At 42.4% G+C, this 19,440-nt stretch overlaps 1 protein-coding gene across 4 annotated transcripts in view; it reads left to right on the plus strand.

The window, feature by feature from the left end:
- Positions 1-19,440, plus strand: part of Slc25a21 (solute carrier family 25 member 21) — a 487,380-nt gene that overhangs the window by 331,716 nt on the left and 136,224 nt on the right. For 3 of the 4 annotated variants that reach the window (XM_042260592.2, XM_076550619.1, XM_006988937.4), the window contains exon 3: positions 16,683-16,766. The exons of the other annotated variant lie outside the window; for it this stretch is intronic. In XM_042260592.2, coding sequence (XP_042116526.1) covers positions 16,683-16,766 — 84 coding nt within the window. The remainder of the gene's footprint in view (positions 1-16,682; positions 16,767-19,440) is intronic. 4 annotated transcript variants of the gene reach the window in all.

Genomic DNA, 19,440 nt, shown 5'->3' on the forward strand with positions numbered 1-19,440 from the left:
TTGAAATTCAGGGTAGAATTTTGATATTTTCTTAACATACCTATTCTATGAACTAGGATGTCTCCACACCTGCTGATAAGGCTATATATATTCAGGAATAGCTCTATGGCCTTTAAGTAAAAAATTCATACAATTTCAAAAACTGATCTAGACATACAATCAATACAATAAATTTGCGAGGACCTATATTAAAAATATACCTGCTGCCACACCTGCTGAGCTACAATAAAAGCAGGAGATGGTTCCTGCAAAACCATGAAAGCATATCTAATTGGAAAACTGTCTGCCCTTCTTTAGTTCTTCAATTTAAATATCAATTAATAAAATAAAATGAACTCAAGTTATCTTCTCAGTTACTCTAGCCCCCTGTGAACGGCTTGGCAGCCACATCAGCTTAGTGGCTCCTATTTGGGCCAGTAGAATCTTTAGGGTTTTGTGAGTTTTATTCAAAACTCTGATGTATTGTCTTCTTATATATTGTCATTTTTAGGGAAAAACGATAAAATAAAAACAAGTATCTTTCTACAAATCAGCTAGAAACCTGCAGAAATATTTTTTTTTCTACTGGGCGGGTCTTTATGATTTGATTTTAGCAGTGCATGTGTGTGTGCCATATTTGGAAGGGGTGAGGGGAAAGGGGGAAAAAGCCAACGTCATTTGATCACCTGGGACTTTTAGAAGTAGATAAGCACTTCTCACCTTGAATCCCGTCATGAAATCCTGGTGACTCTAAGCTTTGTATACATCCCATGCAGTGAACTTCTGCTGGCCTGGACATCAGACCTGAGGAAGCCTCACAGTGAGGGGCCCTCCTCCTTCCTCCCACCTGTCACCTGTCATAGTTCCTCACTGATCAAGTCTAACTGGGAGGCAGATAACATAGGAGTCTCATGACATAACTGATTCTAATAACTTCATGGACCCGGAAAGGCTAAAGATACTCAGCACCTAGTACACTAGCAAGAAAAAGAACAGTGATCCATGCTGGGTTTCTGTCAATTTATATCAGATTCAGAGTTGTAAAGGATCGGGGAGCATAAATGCCTGGAAATGTCTACAAGGAGGACACCCAGAGAGGACAATGTTGATTTTCATGCAAGTAAAAGCAACCCACTACAGTCACAAATGCCCCAATTTCAGTGATTTCACAATTAGTATGTCACTCATACAATAACCAGTGCAGGTCACCTGAATGACAGGACGTCTGCTGTGCCTTGTGATTCAGCAATGCAGTGTCTTTACACCTTGTGGTTCTGCACCCAGCAGAATTTTGGAGTTTCCATGCAGGTGACCTGGTCTAGATAAGAGAAGTATCTTCTAAGATATTTCTTTCAGGTGCAACAGGAAAGAGACTAACAAAGCCCCCATCCAATTATTGAAAGCCCCAGTCCAGAAGTGGCACATATCACTTTGGCCTTTTCTATCCCATAGGTCCGGTCACATGACCTAGTCACATACACTTGCATATATGGGGAACTGGAGATGTGCCGGGGGATGGGGTGGGGTGGGGTGGTGGTGGTGGTGGTGGTGGTGGTGGTGGTGGTATGTATCAAGCAGCCAATTAATTCTACTATAGATACCGATGTAATTCCATACCGTAGTCCCAGAGACGACCTCAAGCACCTTCTTGTCACACACGCTCTAACCATTTCTTCCCCATGTAAATGACATTGAGACATGTTGGTTCTATCAGCCAAAGCCCTCGATAAGGGAAAGAAGTCCCAATATCACAAGTTATCTGCTTATGTTTTCAAACTTCTAGAAGTTTTAGAATTTGAGATTCAGAATATCTTTCAATATCTTATTTGAATCCCCAAAATATGGTATTACCAATTAATTCTATGTGTCAAATTTTTCTAAAGTCACTTTTAGAAACTGCATGTTTTTTTTGTTTACATTTGCTTTATAAGTTATTATTATTATTATTTTGTGGGTGAAGGGTGGGGGTGGTGTGATTACAGGTGTAATATTGTATCTGTTAGTGTGAATGTACCCTTGTATACATATGCATGTGCTCATGGGCATGCGCACAAAAGCATGTGGAGGCCACATGTCCATTTGAGAAGCCTTCCTCCATTGGGCTCTACCTTGACTTTTGAAACATTGTGTCCCACTGACCCTGAAGCTCAGCGGTCAATTAGGGCAGGCCAATAAACTTCAGTGATCTGATGCATGGAGCTACATCCACCACCACCACACCATCCTGGCTTAAAGGTATAGGTGTCCATGGGTGTTGTTACAGATATAGGTGTCCATGGGTGTTGTTACAGGTACAGGTGTCTGCTGACATTAAAGGTACAGGTGTCCACTGGTGTTGTTACCGGTACTGGGTTTGTATGTGGGACCTGGAGATCCAAACTCAGGTCCTCATAATTTATGGCAAGTGCTTCTCCATATGAGCCATCTCTCCAGCCCTTACATTTATTTTTAATTGAAAAAGTGTCTGATTTTGTCCTGTAAAACATGCTGTTTCCTCAGGGTTTCAATTCTTGTAGTAGTTAGCCAAAACCCAACCCAACTCCAGTGGTATTTCTATAGAACACGTTTCCTTGGGCCAATCTCCAGGCAGAAAGTTCTCTGGACGTCTCATGGAGTTGTGGATACACTGACTCCACCACTGGCCATGCTCTGCTCCTTCTGTGCTTCAGTTTAAAAAAATGTCTGCAAGAAAATGAAAAGCAGAGGGAATCCTTGCCAACTGTCCTATAAAGTACATCAAGATCTGTAGAAGGGGGCTGGAGAGATGGCTCAGAGGTTAAGAGCACTGACTGCTCTTCTAGAGAGGTCCTGAGTTCAATTCCCAACACCCACATGGTGGCTCACAACTATCTGTAGTGAGATCTGGCACCCTCTTCTGTATACATAATAAATAAATAAATCTTTAGAAAAAAAAAAGATTTGTAGAAGGAGATTTCAGAGAATGGGACCACAGCTGTCCTGTGGCTTTTGCCAGGACTTGACTCTTGAGACACATGGGTCTCACAGTTCCAGAAGCATCTCTTATGGCTGCGAAGCAGGGACCTTGGTTCAGGGACCTTGGTGGCCCCACTTCACTTTCCTGATTTTATTTCCTTGTTCTGCCTTCTTCACCTCCATCCAAGAAGGCTAGTGTGGTGCCGCCAGGAGCACCGGGAAGCCACAGAGACTCGGTCTGCATTCTGAAAATACAGGGGTTTTGACAGACATTTCCCCAAATTGTCAGTCTAAACACACATCCTTGAGAATCTAAATAACAGACACCACATAGTCCACAATACAGAAGTGGAAGTAGAAAACAACACACACACACACACACACACACACACACACACACACACACACACACACACACGAGGACTGGCTTTTTATTTGAGGAAACAAACAGGAACAGAATCGAAACGCAAGCCCAGGAACAGCCCGGAGAAGGAACCGATTGGGCATGTGTGATGTGCTTTGTGCTGTCGGCCTCTTCTGCTCCATCCGTTTACACTAGATCTAAATTAGCTCTTGCTCACCAGCAAGGAGCCACAGAACACTTTCTGATGTCCTTGGAGTGGAGGGATCCAAAAGGGATCGGAGTTGGAAAGTGCCGGCCTCCTTTCCAGAGGAGGGACAGATGGCGCCTCTGTGAGGTACACTGACTGTGTGTCCCCGCCAGAGCGCAAGCACGTGGGCAGCAAATGCTAAAGGAGCTTGAGGAGGCTGGCTTTCCCCTCCTGTTGTCACACACAACTCATTCTCAGGCCAAGTTCAAGTGTAGTCAGAGGCCATGCACTTCTGGCCCAGAACCAAGAAAACAGTCACATGCAGTAATGGTCTCCGAACATCTGAAAGACTATTTCAAAGGCCAGACAGTAATGGCAGTGAACTTGACTCACAGGATGGCCCCCTCTGGGGCCCTCACTAAGATCCATAACCAAATGTGTTCTCTGGTCCTTGGCCCATTTCTGATGTCAAGTGGTGGGGTATAACATAGCAGAGGAATGTAGGAGATGAATGGGAGAGCCAGAGTAGGCAAGGGGTGCAGCTTGGAGGCAGATATGCTATATGTGAGACCTCCCGGCCTCTCAATAGGAGGATACAGAGAAAACTCTACACAGTAAACAAAGACGCAGAGAAGCACTATGAGGCCATTAGTGTGAGGACTGGCCTGCTTAAGCTTAGCCAAGACAGAGAACAACACTGTGCCTCAGTGCACAATAGAGTAGTTCTCACTCAAAAGGACCCCCACAGCAGGATGTGGGCACATACCTGTAATCCTGGCACTCGGGAGGCTGAGGCAGGAGGATCAACAGTTTGAGGCCAGTTGGCCTATGGAGCAAGAGTTTGCTCAGAACAATAAGCAACACTAAAGAAATGACAAAAAAAAAAAAAAAAAAAAAAAGATCCAGCGGGCCTGAGAATAGTGTGTTAGGTTCTGTGGGGAAGACAAGCAAAGGTATCACTAGCAAGGTTAGCTTGCTTCTCAGTAATGCTTTCATGGTGCGTATTCATCCCCTACTGGAGTGCAAATTTCCTTTGAGGCCAATGACTTAGTTAAGCCAAGTTTCACAGTTGGCTGCCCTATTCATCATGACACTTGGTGAATTGTCCTTTGCTTGAGCTGTGCATAAGCTTCACTATTAAGGAACACCGTTTGTTCATTAATGTTTGGCAATAAGGTGTTACTTGTAGAGAGAGAGAGATGAGACTCCTGTCGTCTCCGGCCTGGACTTTAGTGCAGTGGGGGTGATGACAGCTTTGATGGACACAAGAACTCATGCCAACAGGAATCTGAAAGAGTGCTTTAACCCTCAGATTGGGTTAAAGTCACTGTTGGTTTCTGCTTTGGGTCCCGTTTCTAATGGACACCTCATGTTTATTACTCAGTATTTTAGCACTTAGGTTGCCCAAAGTACCCAATCATCTAGGTTTTAATTTGTAACACGGAGTTGTTTTTAAAGGTAATTATGCTGCAAGATGCAAAGTTATGTCCGAGTTGCTAACTACAGAAAGATCTGTGTTTTATAAAAATCAAATGACTTAAACTGCTTTACGGCGCTTCGTAGCTTGCCAAAGTGCCTACCTGTACCACTGCCAAACTGTGAGTGGCCTTTCATCAAGCATCTATTTAACTAGTGAAACATAGTTTCCTATACATGTTCTCTGGACAGGTTAGGCCTGCTCCTGAGTAAAATTAGTTCATGCATCTCCTGAGTTTCGAGAGTCCTAAGACATTTTAAAGTGACTTTTAACATGTTATTTAAAACTGATAAAACTTCACCCTTTTTTCTGGGGCTGCTATAAGCATAGGTTCTTGACATAGTGGGATATTCACTATTAAAATAATTTAACTGAGAAAAAGAAATGCTAAGTGAGATAAAGAAAAAGGGGGTAAGCAAGGAGAAGGGAGAGGCCTACCCGGGCAATCAGACTGTGAATACCCTAGCTGTTATCATAGAGCCTTCATCCAGTGACTATTGGAAGCAGATGCGGAGATCAATAGTCAAATACCAGGCTGAGCTCTGGGAGTCCAGTGGAAGAGAGGGAAGAGGGATTCCATGAGGGGGTGTGTGTGTCAAGATCATGATGGGGGAAATCTACAGAGACAACTGAACCAAGCTCATAGGAACTCACAAACTTTAGAACAACAGCTGTGGAGTCTGCAAGGGACCAGACTAGGCCCTCTCCATACGGGAGTTGTGTACCGTGGTCTGTTTGAGGGTCCTCTGGCAGTGGGATCAGGATCTATCCCTACTGGGATATATAAAGATATAAAAATGACAAAAAGTAGACTACTGAATGTATTATGAAAAGGAAAAAGAGAATACAGATATAATAAGATAAAAAGGGAGATTATGGAATCTACTTTTAAAAAGGAACTACTTGTTTTAAATAAGCTAAGTAATGAAAATTTTTTGGTCTGAGTTTATCAGATGTTACTGGACTGGACATTGTTAATATATATAATGGAGTTTTTATCTGGATCTGTCAAATGTTAATGGACTAGACATTGTTAATGTAATCTTGACTGTATATTGCATATACTTATTGAAGATAGTTTTTCTTGTATTAGTTATAAGCTTTTTTAATTTTAGACAAAAAGAGAGGAAATGTGGTGGTATTGTGTTCCCCAAAATATTGTGTACTCTAATAAATTTATCTGGGGTATCCTGTTACCTATGGTGGGACACCTTGCTCAGTCTTGATGCAGAGGAGGGGCTTGGTCCTTCCTCCACTGAATGTCCCAGGCTTTGCTGACTTCCCAGGGGAGGCTTTACCCTTTTGGAGAGGAGGGGATAGCGGGTGGGCCGGTGGAGGAGGCTGAGGGGGAGCGGGAGGAGGAATGAGAGGGGGATCTGTGGTTGGTATGTAAAATAAAGTTTTAAAAATTGAAATAAAAAAATAAATGCTCTTTTAAAGAAAGAAAGGAGAAGGGAGATGGGCAGAGGGAAGTGACATTATTCTCTTCTTACCAGTGACTATGCTTGGGTTGACAGGAGCAATTAATTGTATTGGTCACTCACTGACCTGGGGATGAATTCATATTTCAAATGAGAGAACCCAGAGGACCCTCTTTCTCTAGTCTGACACTTTCTAGGCCAAGTTAGTACTTCTTTTCTGTTTTTCAAGTGATTATAATCATACACTATAAGAAAATTGAAGTTAAAGGACACCCTGGGATGCAAAAACATAATTTAAAATTCCCTCAAAACTGAGAAGGATATCTGTATTGGTGACCATTTCTTCACCATTAAGGGTCCTGTCTACATATAATATTCCTTTGAATACTGGCCGCATTCAAAAATGATCACAATGTATCCAAATCTTAGTGACCTACATGGTCAACCTGGAGAAAAATAAAATGAAATAAAATAAAAACTTTTTCCTCCAGGATAAGCACATTTTCCTCCTGAGTTGCCAACTTTAATATCTCCATTCCTTGAGTTTCTTTCTAACATCTGTGCTCACAAATGCAAAGAAAGCACTTGCTCTTTAATCCTTGTTTCCTGATGAACTTCCTTATCAGCGCCAAATAAACCCTACCATGGGCACATTTGAGCCATTAAAATAAAATGCAGTAATCTCTCAGGTCTCCAGGCTCTGAATTCTCTGACATTTTCCCTTGCCGGGCCTCTGGTGAATAATTAGTTTCCACAAAATGGCTCAGTTCCCAGAGCCAGTGAGGGGTTCCGGCAGATTTGACCACATTTTAATTCTGTTCTGGAAAACGTTTATGGCAGCTGGAACCCCAAAGCTTTAGTCTCATCCTGAGCAACAAGCTGAAAGCGACACCTAAGGACGGCAGTTCTCCGGCCATCAAGCAGAAGGTGGTAGTGGCGATGCCAGAGCGTACTGTGTGGAGGGAGGTGGGAAGGCCGAAATGGAAAAGGACGTGATAGCTTTTGTCGGGGTGGGTATGAGCTAATGATGTTTGGAATATGGGGAAGCTATGAAATGTGTTGCGGATGATCATTTCAATATTTGATGACTGAAGTTCATGCAGCCTCCTTCATTCTCATCGTTACCTTGCTAGTAAATTTTATTTCTGCTCTTCATCCATCCTTCCCTCATTCTCTAAGTATGAGCTGGTTACATGCTAAGCAACAGCTGCAAGGGCTAGCCTAGATCAATGTCCCCTGAAGAGTGCTGAGAAGAGCACATCTCTGTGAAATCATTCGTTGGCATGAAACATGAGGTTTGATTAAATGTGTGCATATGTATGTATGTGTATGTACATTCAGAGTGGCCATGCTACAACCTGATGTTAAGCATAGTTTTGTTTCGATTTTGTATGTGTTTTGTTGTTGTTGTCTTATATGACATATGTCTTACAAAACAAAATAATTGAAAGTCATGTTAGTCAAGCCTTTAATGTTTATGCCTAGAGTACTTTAATTATACAGCCATGTTAATTAGTCTGTTTTATTACTTGTGGTTTAGCATTATTAGATCAAGCTGTAATCTCTATTGATCCTTTGCCTCTGACTTGTTAACTGGCATGTCATCATTAAAATGAGTTTTAGAGTTAGATTGTCAGTGCCCTTAGTTATTACCCACCAAGCTACGTAAACAATGGGAAGAACTTGTACCAGCTGGTACAACGAACTGCCTCACAACTCACGTTGCGATATTGGATTTTCCATAGGACCCAAATACTAGAAATGCCTCATAACGATGCAAGATAGTCAAAAAGAGATACGCTTCACCACACTGAGAGACACCGAGCAGATATCTATCGTAACAAAACGTGTGGCTGGCAAGTGATGAACCATTTATAGAACACTTAAGTTACCATGAAGTATAAATTATAGAATGTACAGCCACAGAATAGCAGCCTGTAACTGTCTGGCTCCTGGAAAGAGCGGCAGTTAGACAAATCTGAGATCACAGAGAATTACTTAAAGCATAATGAGGCTATTGGGGCTGATCCGATAGTTCAGAGAGATAAGGTTTTGAAGCTCTGTTAGAAAACATGTTCAGAATTACATGACACGGAGGCGTCTCCTGGCTTTTGTGGCCTTGCCAAGGTGTCACTGCCTTATCAGTAGTAATTATCTGGGCCAACGAGCGCTCCAGGTTACATATTTCTTCAAATCATAAGCTGTTTTGTAATAAGAGAGAAATGTATTGGTCTTATTCACAATTCCATAAATTCTAAGCCAAAGCATAGCTCAGTGCACCTGCATCCAGTAAAGACGTGTGGATTTTAGACAGGTATAATGTTTTGCCAGATGTAAAAGAAGAGAATGACTAAGCAATCATAAGGAAAATTTTCTTTCCTTGAAGGTTTAGAATAATTTAATGCATAGCCAAATGGATACAGTCACAGCTCTTGAGCCCCAGTTGTCAATCATTGCTCAGCCAGGGTCACATGCCACAGTCCTGGTGGACCTGCCAGCATTACTGTCCAGTCTCTGCCAAGAGCCCAGAGAACACAGGCAATGCTGAGATCCCAGGCAAGCCAAGCTCCTGGACTCTCTGATGGGCACATACTCTGCGCTGTTTTGGGAGTTCATTGCTAGCGTCTCATCTCTGTCCCCTAATGTTTCTTCTTGTTCCTGAGACCAGAATTTGTATATCATTCATCTTTGTTTCCCCAAAACTCTTATCCCTGACCCCTCTACAGATGGGAAATCTCTGTTAGTTTTAAGGCCATAAGCCATGTCTCTCCTACATGAAGACTCTTGAACTCTTATCAGTTCCCAAGGCAAAGTTATATGTCATATAATTGTATTTAACCTGAAGTGAAATAAAATATTCATAACTAGCTTTTCAAAGAAAAAAAATATTCACAATGACCCTCACTAGTGACTTACAACTAAAAAGTAAGGTATGGACACAGATGGGTATTTGGAGGAAATCTTTCCCCAGGTCTTAGGAAAGAAGATTCCAAGAAAGGGTCTGGGCATGCACACATGTCATGGTACCTGTGAGTACATACACACATGTGCACACAAAATGAATAAATAAATGTAATTAGAAATTAGGAGAGCCATCCTTTTTTTAAATCTGCATGAGCACCCCACTACCTGCATGACTTTCTGCGAGGATGGTCAATGTGGGTCTCCAGAGTATTTTTGTCCATGGTAAGAGAAGATTTCTTAGGTCAGCAGGTGATTTTACAAACAGAGAAAACAAGTCCATGTGGTGGGAAACTGTCTAACTCTGTGCTTTGTAGGGCCTTTCCCCAAAGTTAGTGAGGTAGGTATATATAAATCAGTTTCAAAACCTCTGACATGTCTTTGCCTGTTTGATCTGACTTTGGCTGTGTTCGTCCGATGAGCAAGAAAGTAAACATACTCTGTAGGAGCAACATCTTATTTCAGTAAGATGGACTAATTACAGTGACTTAAAATCTTTATTTAATCTTCCTGCAGTTATCCTTTTAATGTGTTCTGTAATTACAAACCCTTTGGTCTGTTAATCTCAGATTCATTAGTGGGCTTCTTAAGTGTTTATTAAGGAGCACATGTAATAGTCTGGTAATTACTAATAATCTTTGTTCATAGCACATTTACCAAGATCTCTGCAGGGAGTTCCATTAGGTTCATCACCGCTTATCAGGCCACAGCTTCTATTAGCAATGTCGTACTCCTGAAAATATAGAGGATTTATACAGTAACACGAAATGTCCTTTTTCTCTTGTGACCAAGAAACTCAAGAATTAAGTCGAATGGTGGTTCTTCCTCCAAAATTCCATAGATCTGATGTCTGCTGTTCTGTTGTAGCACTGAGGAGAAAGGCAGGCTGGGACCGTGTTACACATCACTGGAATTGTAACTGGGGATGCCTAGTCTGTGTCTCCAGAGTGCCTCGCCTCCTTTGATACAAGGGTGCAATTACAGCATGGGCTAATGTGTCTGTGGTGGCATACAATGCCACTGAAGGAGAACTCGGTGCCACTTAGAGCTTTGGTGCCCAGGATCCCTGCATCCCCACCCTGAACGAAACCAAACCTTGCCACCTCCTTCTTGGTAGCGCAAATCCCTTTGAGAGAGGACAGGCTTTGACAGACAGACAAACAATCCAAGTAGAAGTGATGATAAAGAGGAGCGTTTGATGTGAATGGTTTCTGAGGGCTGAGTCGGATGGGAAAGACGAGGGAAGAGAACACAAGAACTACTGCACTAGAAGAGGATCCCCGGGAGGCGACAGCAGAAATAAACTCCACTTAGCACACAAAGTCAACGGGGTTTGGCGACAGTGCCGTGAGATGACTCACAACAGCCTTCGCCCCCAAATTCCCTTCAGCTCCCTCCCCCAACGCTTACCTCACCGAAAAGTAGTCTAGTCTGTTCACTAGTGAGATGGCTCAGGGGGTCATCCCCGAGCCTGGAGATGCAAGTTTATTCCCCAGGAAGCACACAGAAGAGAAGAGACCAGATTCCTGCAAGCTGATCTCAGACCTCTGCATGAACATAGGCACACGCACATTCAAACACACACACACAGAGGGAGAGAGAGATATATACACAGGCACACACACACAGGGATGGACACACACATACACATACACACACGGGGGGGGGGAGGCATATATTGACACAGACACACACACACAGTGATATACACAGACACACACACACCATAATTTTAAGAAGTTAAGAGGAAAAACAAAACAAAAATAAAATAAATAAAAGCTTAAAACAGAGTGTGCACTGTGCAAATGTACATGTATGTTTGGTAATAATTCTATTCCCTATGCCAGTCCTTTGTAATTAAATGCTGTATATTCACACAAAGACATAATATATAATATACACATCCTACAACCTTTAATCCTTTGGAAATAAGACACTGCACACATCTGATTTTTTTTTTTGCACAAATTTTGACATTTTTAAATAACTTCATCTTAGTTCTTCAAGGCAGCAAAGCCACTCCACCTCTCACAGACTTCTTCTTTATGGCCGTGTCTCAGAAGTATTCCAGAAAGCTGAAGCACCGCATCTCACCCTCACCACACAGACAAGCTTTAAACGAGTCTCACTGGGCACACATTTAAATTAGTGGGAACTGCTGCAGCCTTGGTTCTCGAAAAATGGTTGAGTCTGTGAAAAACAAATACGCCGCCAGGCATTAGGTACGTTTGTGTGTGGACACTGAGAGGCCCTCCCTGGCCCTGGTCGCTATCACAGTTACTTGCTTGGTGTTCCGCCTGGAGCGAATGGCAGGACCAGTCACTCCCGTTGCTAAGTGCCTGCAGTCCTGCACTGGCAACTCCCGTGGCTGACTGTCCCCTTGGCTCCTTTGAAGAGTGGCAGGGGTTTGAGAGTCACGCCTCTTCCCCTTGTGTTTGGTTCCGACTGGATGTCAGGCACTGAGCAGCTCTCCAAGTGTTACTGTGTTGTCCAGTTTGCCTCTCTGGCAGCAACCGTCCTTTCCATTAAAGTTGCTCAGATGGAGATTCCAGATGTGTCCAAACTACTTTTATAAAGACGATAGAGAGGTAGGTCCAAGTTTTTCGTCTCAACACAATCAAGAGAGGGACGGCTTTGTCTTTGCAACTCTACAGAGTTGTATTACATGCCTGGAAAATTGTCTCCCTAAGCATAGAGAGAATTTGTGAGCACAGAATGCAGCTTGGAAAGTGGTGAGGTAAAGCGGAAGGGAAGAAGAAAATTGCTGTTTTACATGGTTGACCCAAATGCACTGTAATTATATCAACTCAAAACAGCTCCCTTAGAAGAACTGATAACTCTCCGGTCAGAGTAAGTCATGGGTAGTGTAGCTAAATACTGCACACATCATCCCTGTGCAAAGTACGGTATCGCCATTTGTGAGAGGCACAGTTGACACTGCCCTCTGTCTTCAGTGTGTCTGGCCCTCTGACTGTCTTCACATAGCGGAACATGCTGAGCCTTGCTGTTCACGGGGCCTCCCTCTCCTCTGTACTGTTCATACAGCACACGAGCCTTTGTGTCTCCTGCCCCCATGAATGGAGCACCATTCATCAGACAATCAGCTTCTGCGTGAATCGCTCCTGGCCATCCCACTGACCACTCTAAGCGCCTGTTCTAGAATGGGATTGGTAACTAGTGAAGTTCAATCACAGATATTTTTTTTTTTTAGCCCTTTCCTTCTTGTCTCTTTTTGCAAAGTACATTTTTTTTTTTGGTCAGCAACAGCCACCCCACAGAAAGTTCATCTCCTGCACCAGGATAGTGGTGTTAATAAAACTCACTGGCTGGTATTTGACATTCCAAATGCCATTTCTAGACGGTATGACTTGTATTGACATCATCTCTTTACGTGTCTCCTTCACCTAACCCACACATTTCTAAAATGCAGAACCATGTCTAAATGGAGAGCATACATGCCAAGGAGTGGGACACATGTGGCATAACAGTGTTCAATAACTCACATTAATTGAATGTAAAATTGATTGCAACTCTTCCCTTTTTTATCTGGAAAAAGAAAAGGAATTTCACCTGGGGAGTAAAGTGCCTATACTTCAAAAGTCAAGTTAGGTATGCATGTCTGTGCAAGCCCATGTACTGCCTGGATTTGTCAATATTTTAGACAAAGGTGGGTTTCTTAACCTCGGCAGTTAAAGAGAGGTTAACGTTGACTAGAATTTGGATGTGCTTGCATTGGTCCATCTGCTGACTCACAGGGCTGCCTGGAAACAGGGTCACACATCTGTAAGTTAGAAGATAATGCCCTCTGTCGGGCTTTGGTTCTTCTCCAAAGAACCTGGGTACCCTCCCCTAAGCTGCATCCATCCTGAGCAAACAACACATGTAAGCAGAGTGTCATGACATCTTCCTGAAGGAAACCCAGGCAGGCTGCTGATGTGGAGGAATGCTTCCCTCACTTCTCTGTTAGGAAGCACAGCTTTCCCTCAAGAGCTTTTGTTCCTTCCTCCACCTGGGCTGCTTCCCACTAGTTGGCTCTGTTTGCCTTTTGAGCCCCCATGAGGACCAGCTGAAACCCTCTTTCCCTTTGTGAATTCCCTCCTGAGCCTTCACAGAGAGCAGTAATCCCACCACAGCACCTAACACCTGGACAACACGATGCCCATGCTACTTAACATTTCAGGTGTTCGGGGTCAGCAAAGACTCTTAAGTTTTCAATTTTGTTTCCTTGTGCTTCTTAAAAGTGGACATGATGTGCTGAATCATTGTGAAATCTGTAACACCCAATATCATATGGCATACATTAAGAAAACACTTGGCAGTTTAGAAGAAAAGCATCTACAAAAGAATCTAACTGATGTAAAGGTATTTAATGAAAGATTATTACAGATAGCATGAGAAACATCTATGTACATGTAATGCTTTGGCAATAAATGTTTTAAATAATTTTATTAAACAATTATAATAATAGAGTTTTTGATGTCTCAACTAAACATGAGAAAATATTTCATGACAGTGATGAACACAGGCCACAAATGTGCACATGCAGAAATGGGGATGGTTATTTGGACAAAACCAAAATCATGTTTTAGAAATTGCTCTGTCTGCTACATGGTTATTTGTTGTACAAACCCATATGTAATTCTCCTATTGCATTACTTTCCATGTTATGTTAAATTATTTTTAAAACACAGAATTATCTCATCTACATGTTGTAGTCCAGAAATACCCAAACCATCAAGTCTTGTTCTTATTCTAGACAAACCTCTTACTGAGTCCTTCAAGCCAGTGGTATATACACACAGATGCACCTCTGCATCTAAAACAGCCTGAGTAAGCCAGTTGTCCCAATTCATACTCGTCTGATAAGTTCATAAGTTTAGTTTTTGTGCGTGCATGCATGTGTGTGCATGCATGTGTGTGCATGCATGTGAGTGTATGTTCCTGTGTATGCATGCACATATAACAACCTTGGATGTCACTCCTCAAGTACAATCCACCTTGATTTTGGGAGGCAGGGTTTCTCACTAGGCTTGGGCTCACCAAGTAGAAGAGACTGGTTGGCCAGTGAGCCACAGGAATCTCTCTGTCTCTACCTCTCTGCTGCTGTAAGTCTGAGTGTGTACCGCCATGCCTGGCTTTTTCATGTGGGTCCTGGGGATTGGAGGTGGGGTCTTAGGATTTCACAGCCAGGGGTTCACAGACTGAGCTATCAGCACAGCCCTGCACAGTTTACATCTAAGAGTGGAGCCCTTGTGCAGAAACCAAGCTTCTAGATTGCTCCAGTGCAGCTTCAACTGTGACTAAACGCCCCACATGATTAAGACGAATATGACATTTTAAAGTTTAACAACAGCCAGCACAGTGTTGTGGAACACTGCTCGCTGTGTTAAAGATGAGCAGGAGGACATGTTGAAATATCCACAAAGAAAATGAATTAAAGAGGAAAAAGACTACCCCAAATTCACATACCTTTAATTACAAGCCTACTGCTGTGCATTCTGGCATCATGTCCTCATATGGCGATTCATTCTGCCTTCACAATTGTTCTCTGCTCCATGCTCCCCCTCTACACTACCCAGTCAGCCACTAGTTTAGGGATTTGTTTGTGCCAGGACCTTTTCTGGAAGATTCAACTGACACTTCCCTAGACAGATGCCATCCTGACCCCCAAAATTATCAACTTTTCCATTTTAGAAAATCCAATGTAATTTCAGCTTTACTTCAGCTGCCCACTGGGTTCCAGCAGAGTGGTTCATTCACTCTTGTCTGTGATGAGTCTGGTTCCAGCAGAGTGGTACATTTACTCTTGTCTGTGATGAGTCTGGTTTGGGGGCATAATTCCCCAGGGATTGCAACTATAAAGAGCATTATCCCTAGAAGAAGAAGAAGTCTGAATACAATAATGCTAATGATATGAAAAATATTTTGAACTAGATAATATCAGAAGTAATTCTGAAAAGCACCTATAAGAAAAAAAAAACAGGTGAAATTATGGCAGGAAGCAGAGGAGGAAGAGTGACCTTAAATCAGAAATTACCATAAAGAGCTGAAAGTGAAGAGTAAACAGACTAGATAAACCAGAGAATGGATTAAAAATGGCATGTGATAAAAAATGAATATTTATTATCACATCTTTAGAAATGGACCCCAGGGTAAACACAAAGAAAAGTTAAACTGTCACATTGGAGGCTTCTACATTTGGTGGGATACAGTGGAAGATAAATGATTATACCAAGGAAACCAAATATGAAAGAGGATGGCTTTCAGAAATAGTGCACATCTTCACTGAACAACAGTTATTGCAGAGCACTGTGCTTCTGCAAAGACCTCGTCCCATGCTGAAGTCACGATGGTAGATTGTAGCAGAATTAGTTCCAAATTCACCCACAGAGTCTAACTTGTCCCATACTAATTCCTCTGTACTTCTAAACCTTTTTATTAAATATCTATTGAGGAACATTTGCTGTGGATGTCTTTCTGTATGTTGTGAATATATCTTGTTCTGATTGGTTGATAAATAAAACACTGATTGGCCAGTAGCCAGGCAGAAAGTATAGACAGGATAAGCAGACAAGGAGAATTCTGGGAAGAGGAAGGCTGAGTCAGGGGAGACGTCAGCCCACTGTCCAGGGAGCAGAATGTAATGACACACAGGTAAAGCCACAGAACATGTGGCAACATATAGATTAACAGAAATGGGCTGAGTTTAAGTGTAAGAGCTAGTCAGTAGTTAGTCTGAGCTAATGGCCAAGCAGTTTTAATTAATATAAGCCTCTGTGTGTTTACTTGGGTCTGAGCAGCTGCAGAACCAGGCAAAACACAGGAAAACTCTAGCTACAAACATTAATTAAAGCTTTAATATGTATTTCTTTCATATACATCTTCAGATTTCTGAAGTATGTATTAAAACAATGTATAGCATCTGTACATGCTTTTCACACACACACAATCTAAATGCCTTAGGATGTATCTGCCTGGCTGATAAGCAGAAACATGGGCTCTCATAAAGTACAAAGGGCCAGAAATAAGTTAATAAAGGAAATAAGGTAAAGGTTATATAAGAACGACAAATCCATGAAATCCATAGGAATGGTGAGAATATTTTAAATTACTCTGGAAAAGCTACATTTCTAAGACTTTTAAAAACAAGAAAGCTGCCTGGCAGTGGTGACACACGCCTTTAATCCCAGCACTCGGGAGGCAGAGGCAGGTGGATCTCTGTGAGTTTGAGGCCAGCCTGGGCTACAGAGTGAGTTTCAGGACAGCCAGGGCTACACAGAGAAACCCTGTCTCAGGGGGAACCATTTGGCCAAATTTTTAATGTACATTTTTTCTATTGTTGCTTGATTTTTTCTCTAGGTTCCAGGTTCAGAGAAGTATAACAGACCCACAAAGTTACAAAAGCCTAGGTGACAGCTTCCGGATGATCTTCCGAACAGAGGGGTATGTAATGTCTTCCTGTGTGCACTGCATATTGATACGGTCATTTTAATGTATTTCTACTTGACAGATTTTCTTATTTTTCTTTTTTTTTTTTTTTTTTTTTTTTTTTTTTTTTTGGTTTTCCGAGACAGGGTTTCTCTGTGTAGCTTTGCGCCTTTCCTGGAGCTCACTTGGTAGCCCAGGCTGGCCTCGAACTCACAGAGATCCGCCTGGCTCTGCCTCCCGAGTGCTGGGATTAAAGGCGTGCGCCACCACCGCCCGGCCAGATTTTCTTATTTTTCAATAGTTTGCTTTCCCTTCCTAGTGTTACTAGGGAAAATGTTCTTAAGTGTGCCTTCCTATTTTGTTACATTTTTCCTAATTTGAATGAAAACTGAATATGTATATAGTGGAAACTACTCCAGAGATTATTAATAACCAATCTTGACTTAGGGTAATTTATAACTTATGGTATTAAGGCTATGAAGTTTTTTTAATTGTATTATCTAAACATAATAGTTATTTTTACTTTGGGACTTAAATATAATACTCAAATCCATTCCTTGTTTATAAAAAGATTTAAGAATCTATAATCAGGACCCTCTCAGCCTTCCCCTGTAGCCCATCTCTGTACTCATAAAGTTTCTCCAGTCCCGCCCACCCTGCAGTCACTTATAAAATAATCATTCAGAAACTTAATATTACTTATAAACTGGATGGCCTATGGCTCAGGCTTCTTGCTAGCTAGCTCATATAACTTACCCCATTTCTATTAATCTGTAAGTTGCCTCGTGTTCCATGGCTTACTGGTACTTTCACATCTTGCTTCTCCTGGTGGAAGGCTGGTGTCTCCCCCTACTCTCCTTTCTTCTTCCTGGCTCTATATTGGATTTCCTGCCTCGCTATAACCTGACTTGCCATAGGCCAGAGCAGCTTATTTATTTATTTATTTATTTATTTATTTATTTATTTATTTATTTATTTATTTTCGAGACAGGGTTTCTCTGTGTAGCTTTGCGCCTTTCCTGGAGCTCACTTGGTAGCCCAGGCTGGCCTCGAACTCACAGAGATCCGCCTGGCTCTGCCTCCCGAGTGCTGGGATTAAAGGCGTGCGCCACCACCACCGCCCGGCTTAAGCAGCTTCTTTATTAACCAATCATAGCAACACATATTCGCAGCATATGGAGAAATATTCTCAGCACATCTCCATTCCTTAGAATCAGCTGCCCATCCCCAGAAACACTTTCTACCAGGGACCCCTCCGTGACTGTCCTGGACTGGGACTCAGGTACACGATTTTCACTGTCCTTGCTGTACTCCACTACTGTCTCTCCAGACATGCTCTTAGTCCTGCAGCAGCCAGCTTGCAGGAGGCCCCTCTCCTACTCTCTTTATTTCTAAGGAACTCTGCCTCTTGGTGTTCCTAGGGGACTCCCCCTCTTGGTATTCCTAGGGGACTCCCCTTCTTGGTATTCCTAGGGGACTCCCCTTCTTGGTGTTCCTATGGGACTCCCCTTCTTGGTGTTCCTATGGGACTCCCCTTCTTGGTGTTCCTAGGGGACTCCCCATCTTGGTGTTCCTGGGGGACTCCCCCTCTTGGTGCAGATCCCAGTCTCCCCAGCTCTTCCCAGTGACCTCTCTCAGCCTCTCTTCCTAGCCCATCACCAATCCCTTCTATCACTATCAGACCTACAGAAGCATTCTCAGCTAGGGATCCCAAAGCCACCACACTTGCCTAGGATGCAGAGAGGGCAAGAGCAACCAAAGAACAGAACACCCACCCAACAAAGATGAGCCCAGATGTCAACAAAGAAACACCTCAAATGTCATAACTCCAGATGCTTAGGTCCCAGCACAAAAACCAACATGAAAAACCAAAACAATAAGCCTCCTCCAGAAGCCAGTAACCTTATTGCAGTAGGTCCTGAGAAATGCAATTTAGCTGAAGCATGAGACAAGGACTTCAAAACAGAAATTATGGATATGTTCAAGGACTTTGTGAAAGATACAAATAAATCTATTAATAAAGTCTGTGGAAATATAAACAGTTAAGTAAAATAATGAAAACAAAACACAAAAACAGAATGAAATAAATCACTAAAGAAAACCCAAATTGAAATAAAACTGCAAATGAAAAATTTAGGATGTCAAGCACAAACCTCAGAGGTAAGACTCACCAACCAGATTAAAAGATGTGGAAGAGAGAATCTCAGGTGTTGAGGATAAGATAAAGGAAACAGATCCCCCAGTCAAAGAAAGTGTTGGAACTAAAACACACAAATAGGAGGAAAAGATGCAGTATTTGTGTTTCTAGGTCTGGGTCACCTCACTCACAACACTGTTTTCTAGTTCCACCCAATTACCTGCAAGTTTCATTATTTTGTTCTTCTCTCGTAATTGAATGGTATTTCATTTTGTGTATGTGCCACATTTGCATTTAGGGTTTGCCATTCCATACCTATTGTGAAGAGAGCAGCAACAAATGTAGCCAAGCAAATATCTGTGGAGTGGGATGTTAAGTCCTCCTTTGGGACCATGCCAAGAAGTGCTATAGCTGTGTCCTGTGCTAGGTCTGTTTTTAGCTTTGGGGGAGTTAGTTCTCCACACTGATTTCCAGAGTGTGTGCACCAGCAGTAAATCAGGGTGCCCCCTTTCACCATGTCCTCAGCGGTGTTTGGTATCAGTTATTTTCTTG

This window comes from Peromyscus maniculatus, chromosome 14 (genome assembly GCF_049852395.1).
Source record: "Peromyscus maniculatus bairdii isolate BWxNUB_F1_BW_parent chromosome 14, HU_Pman_BW_mat_3.1, whole genome shotgun sequence".
NCBI lineage: Eukaryota > Metazoa > Chordata > Mammalia > Rodentia > Cricetidae > Peromyscus > Peromyscus maniculatus.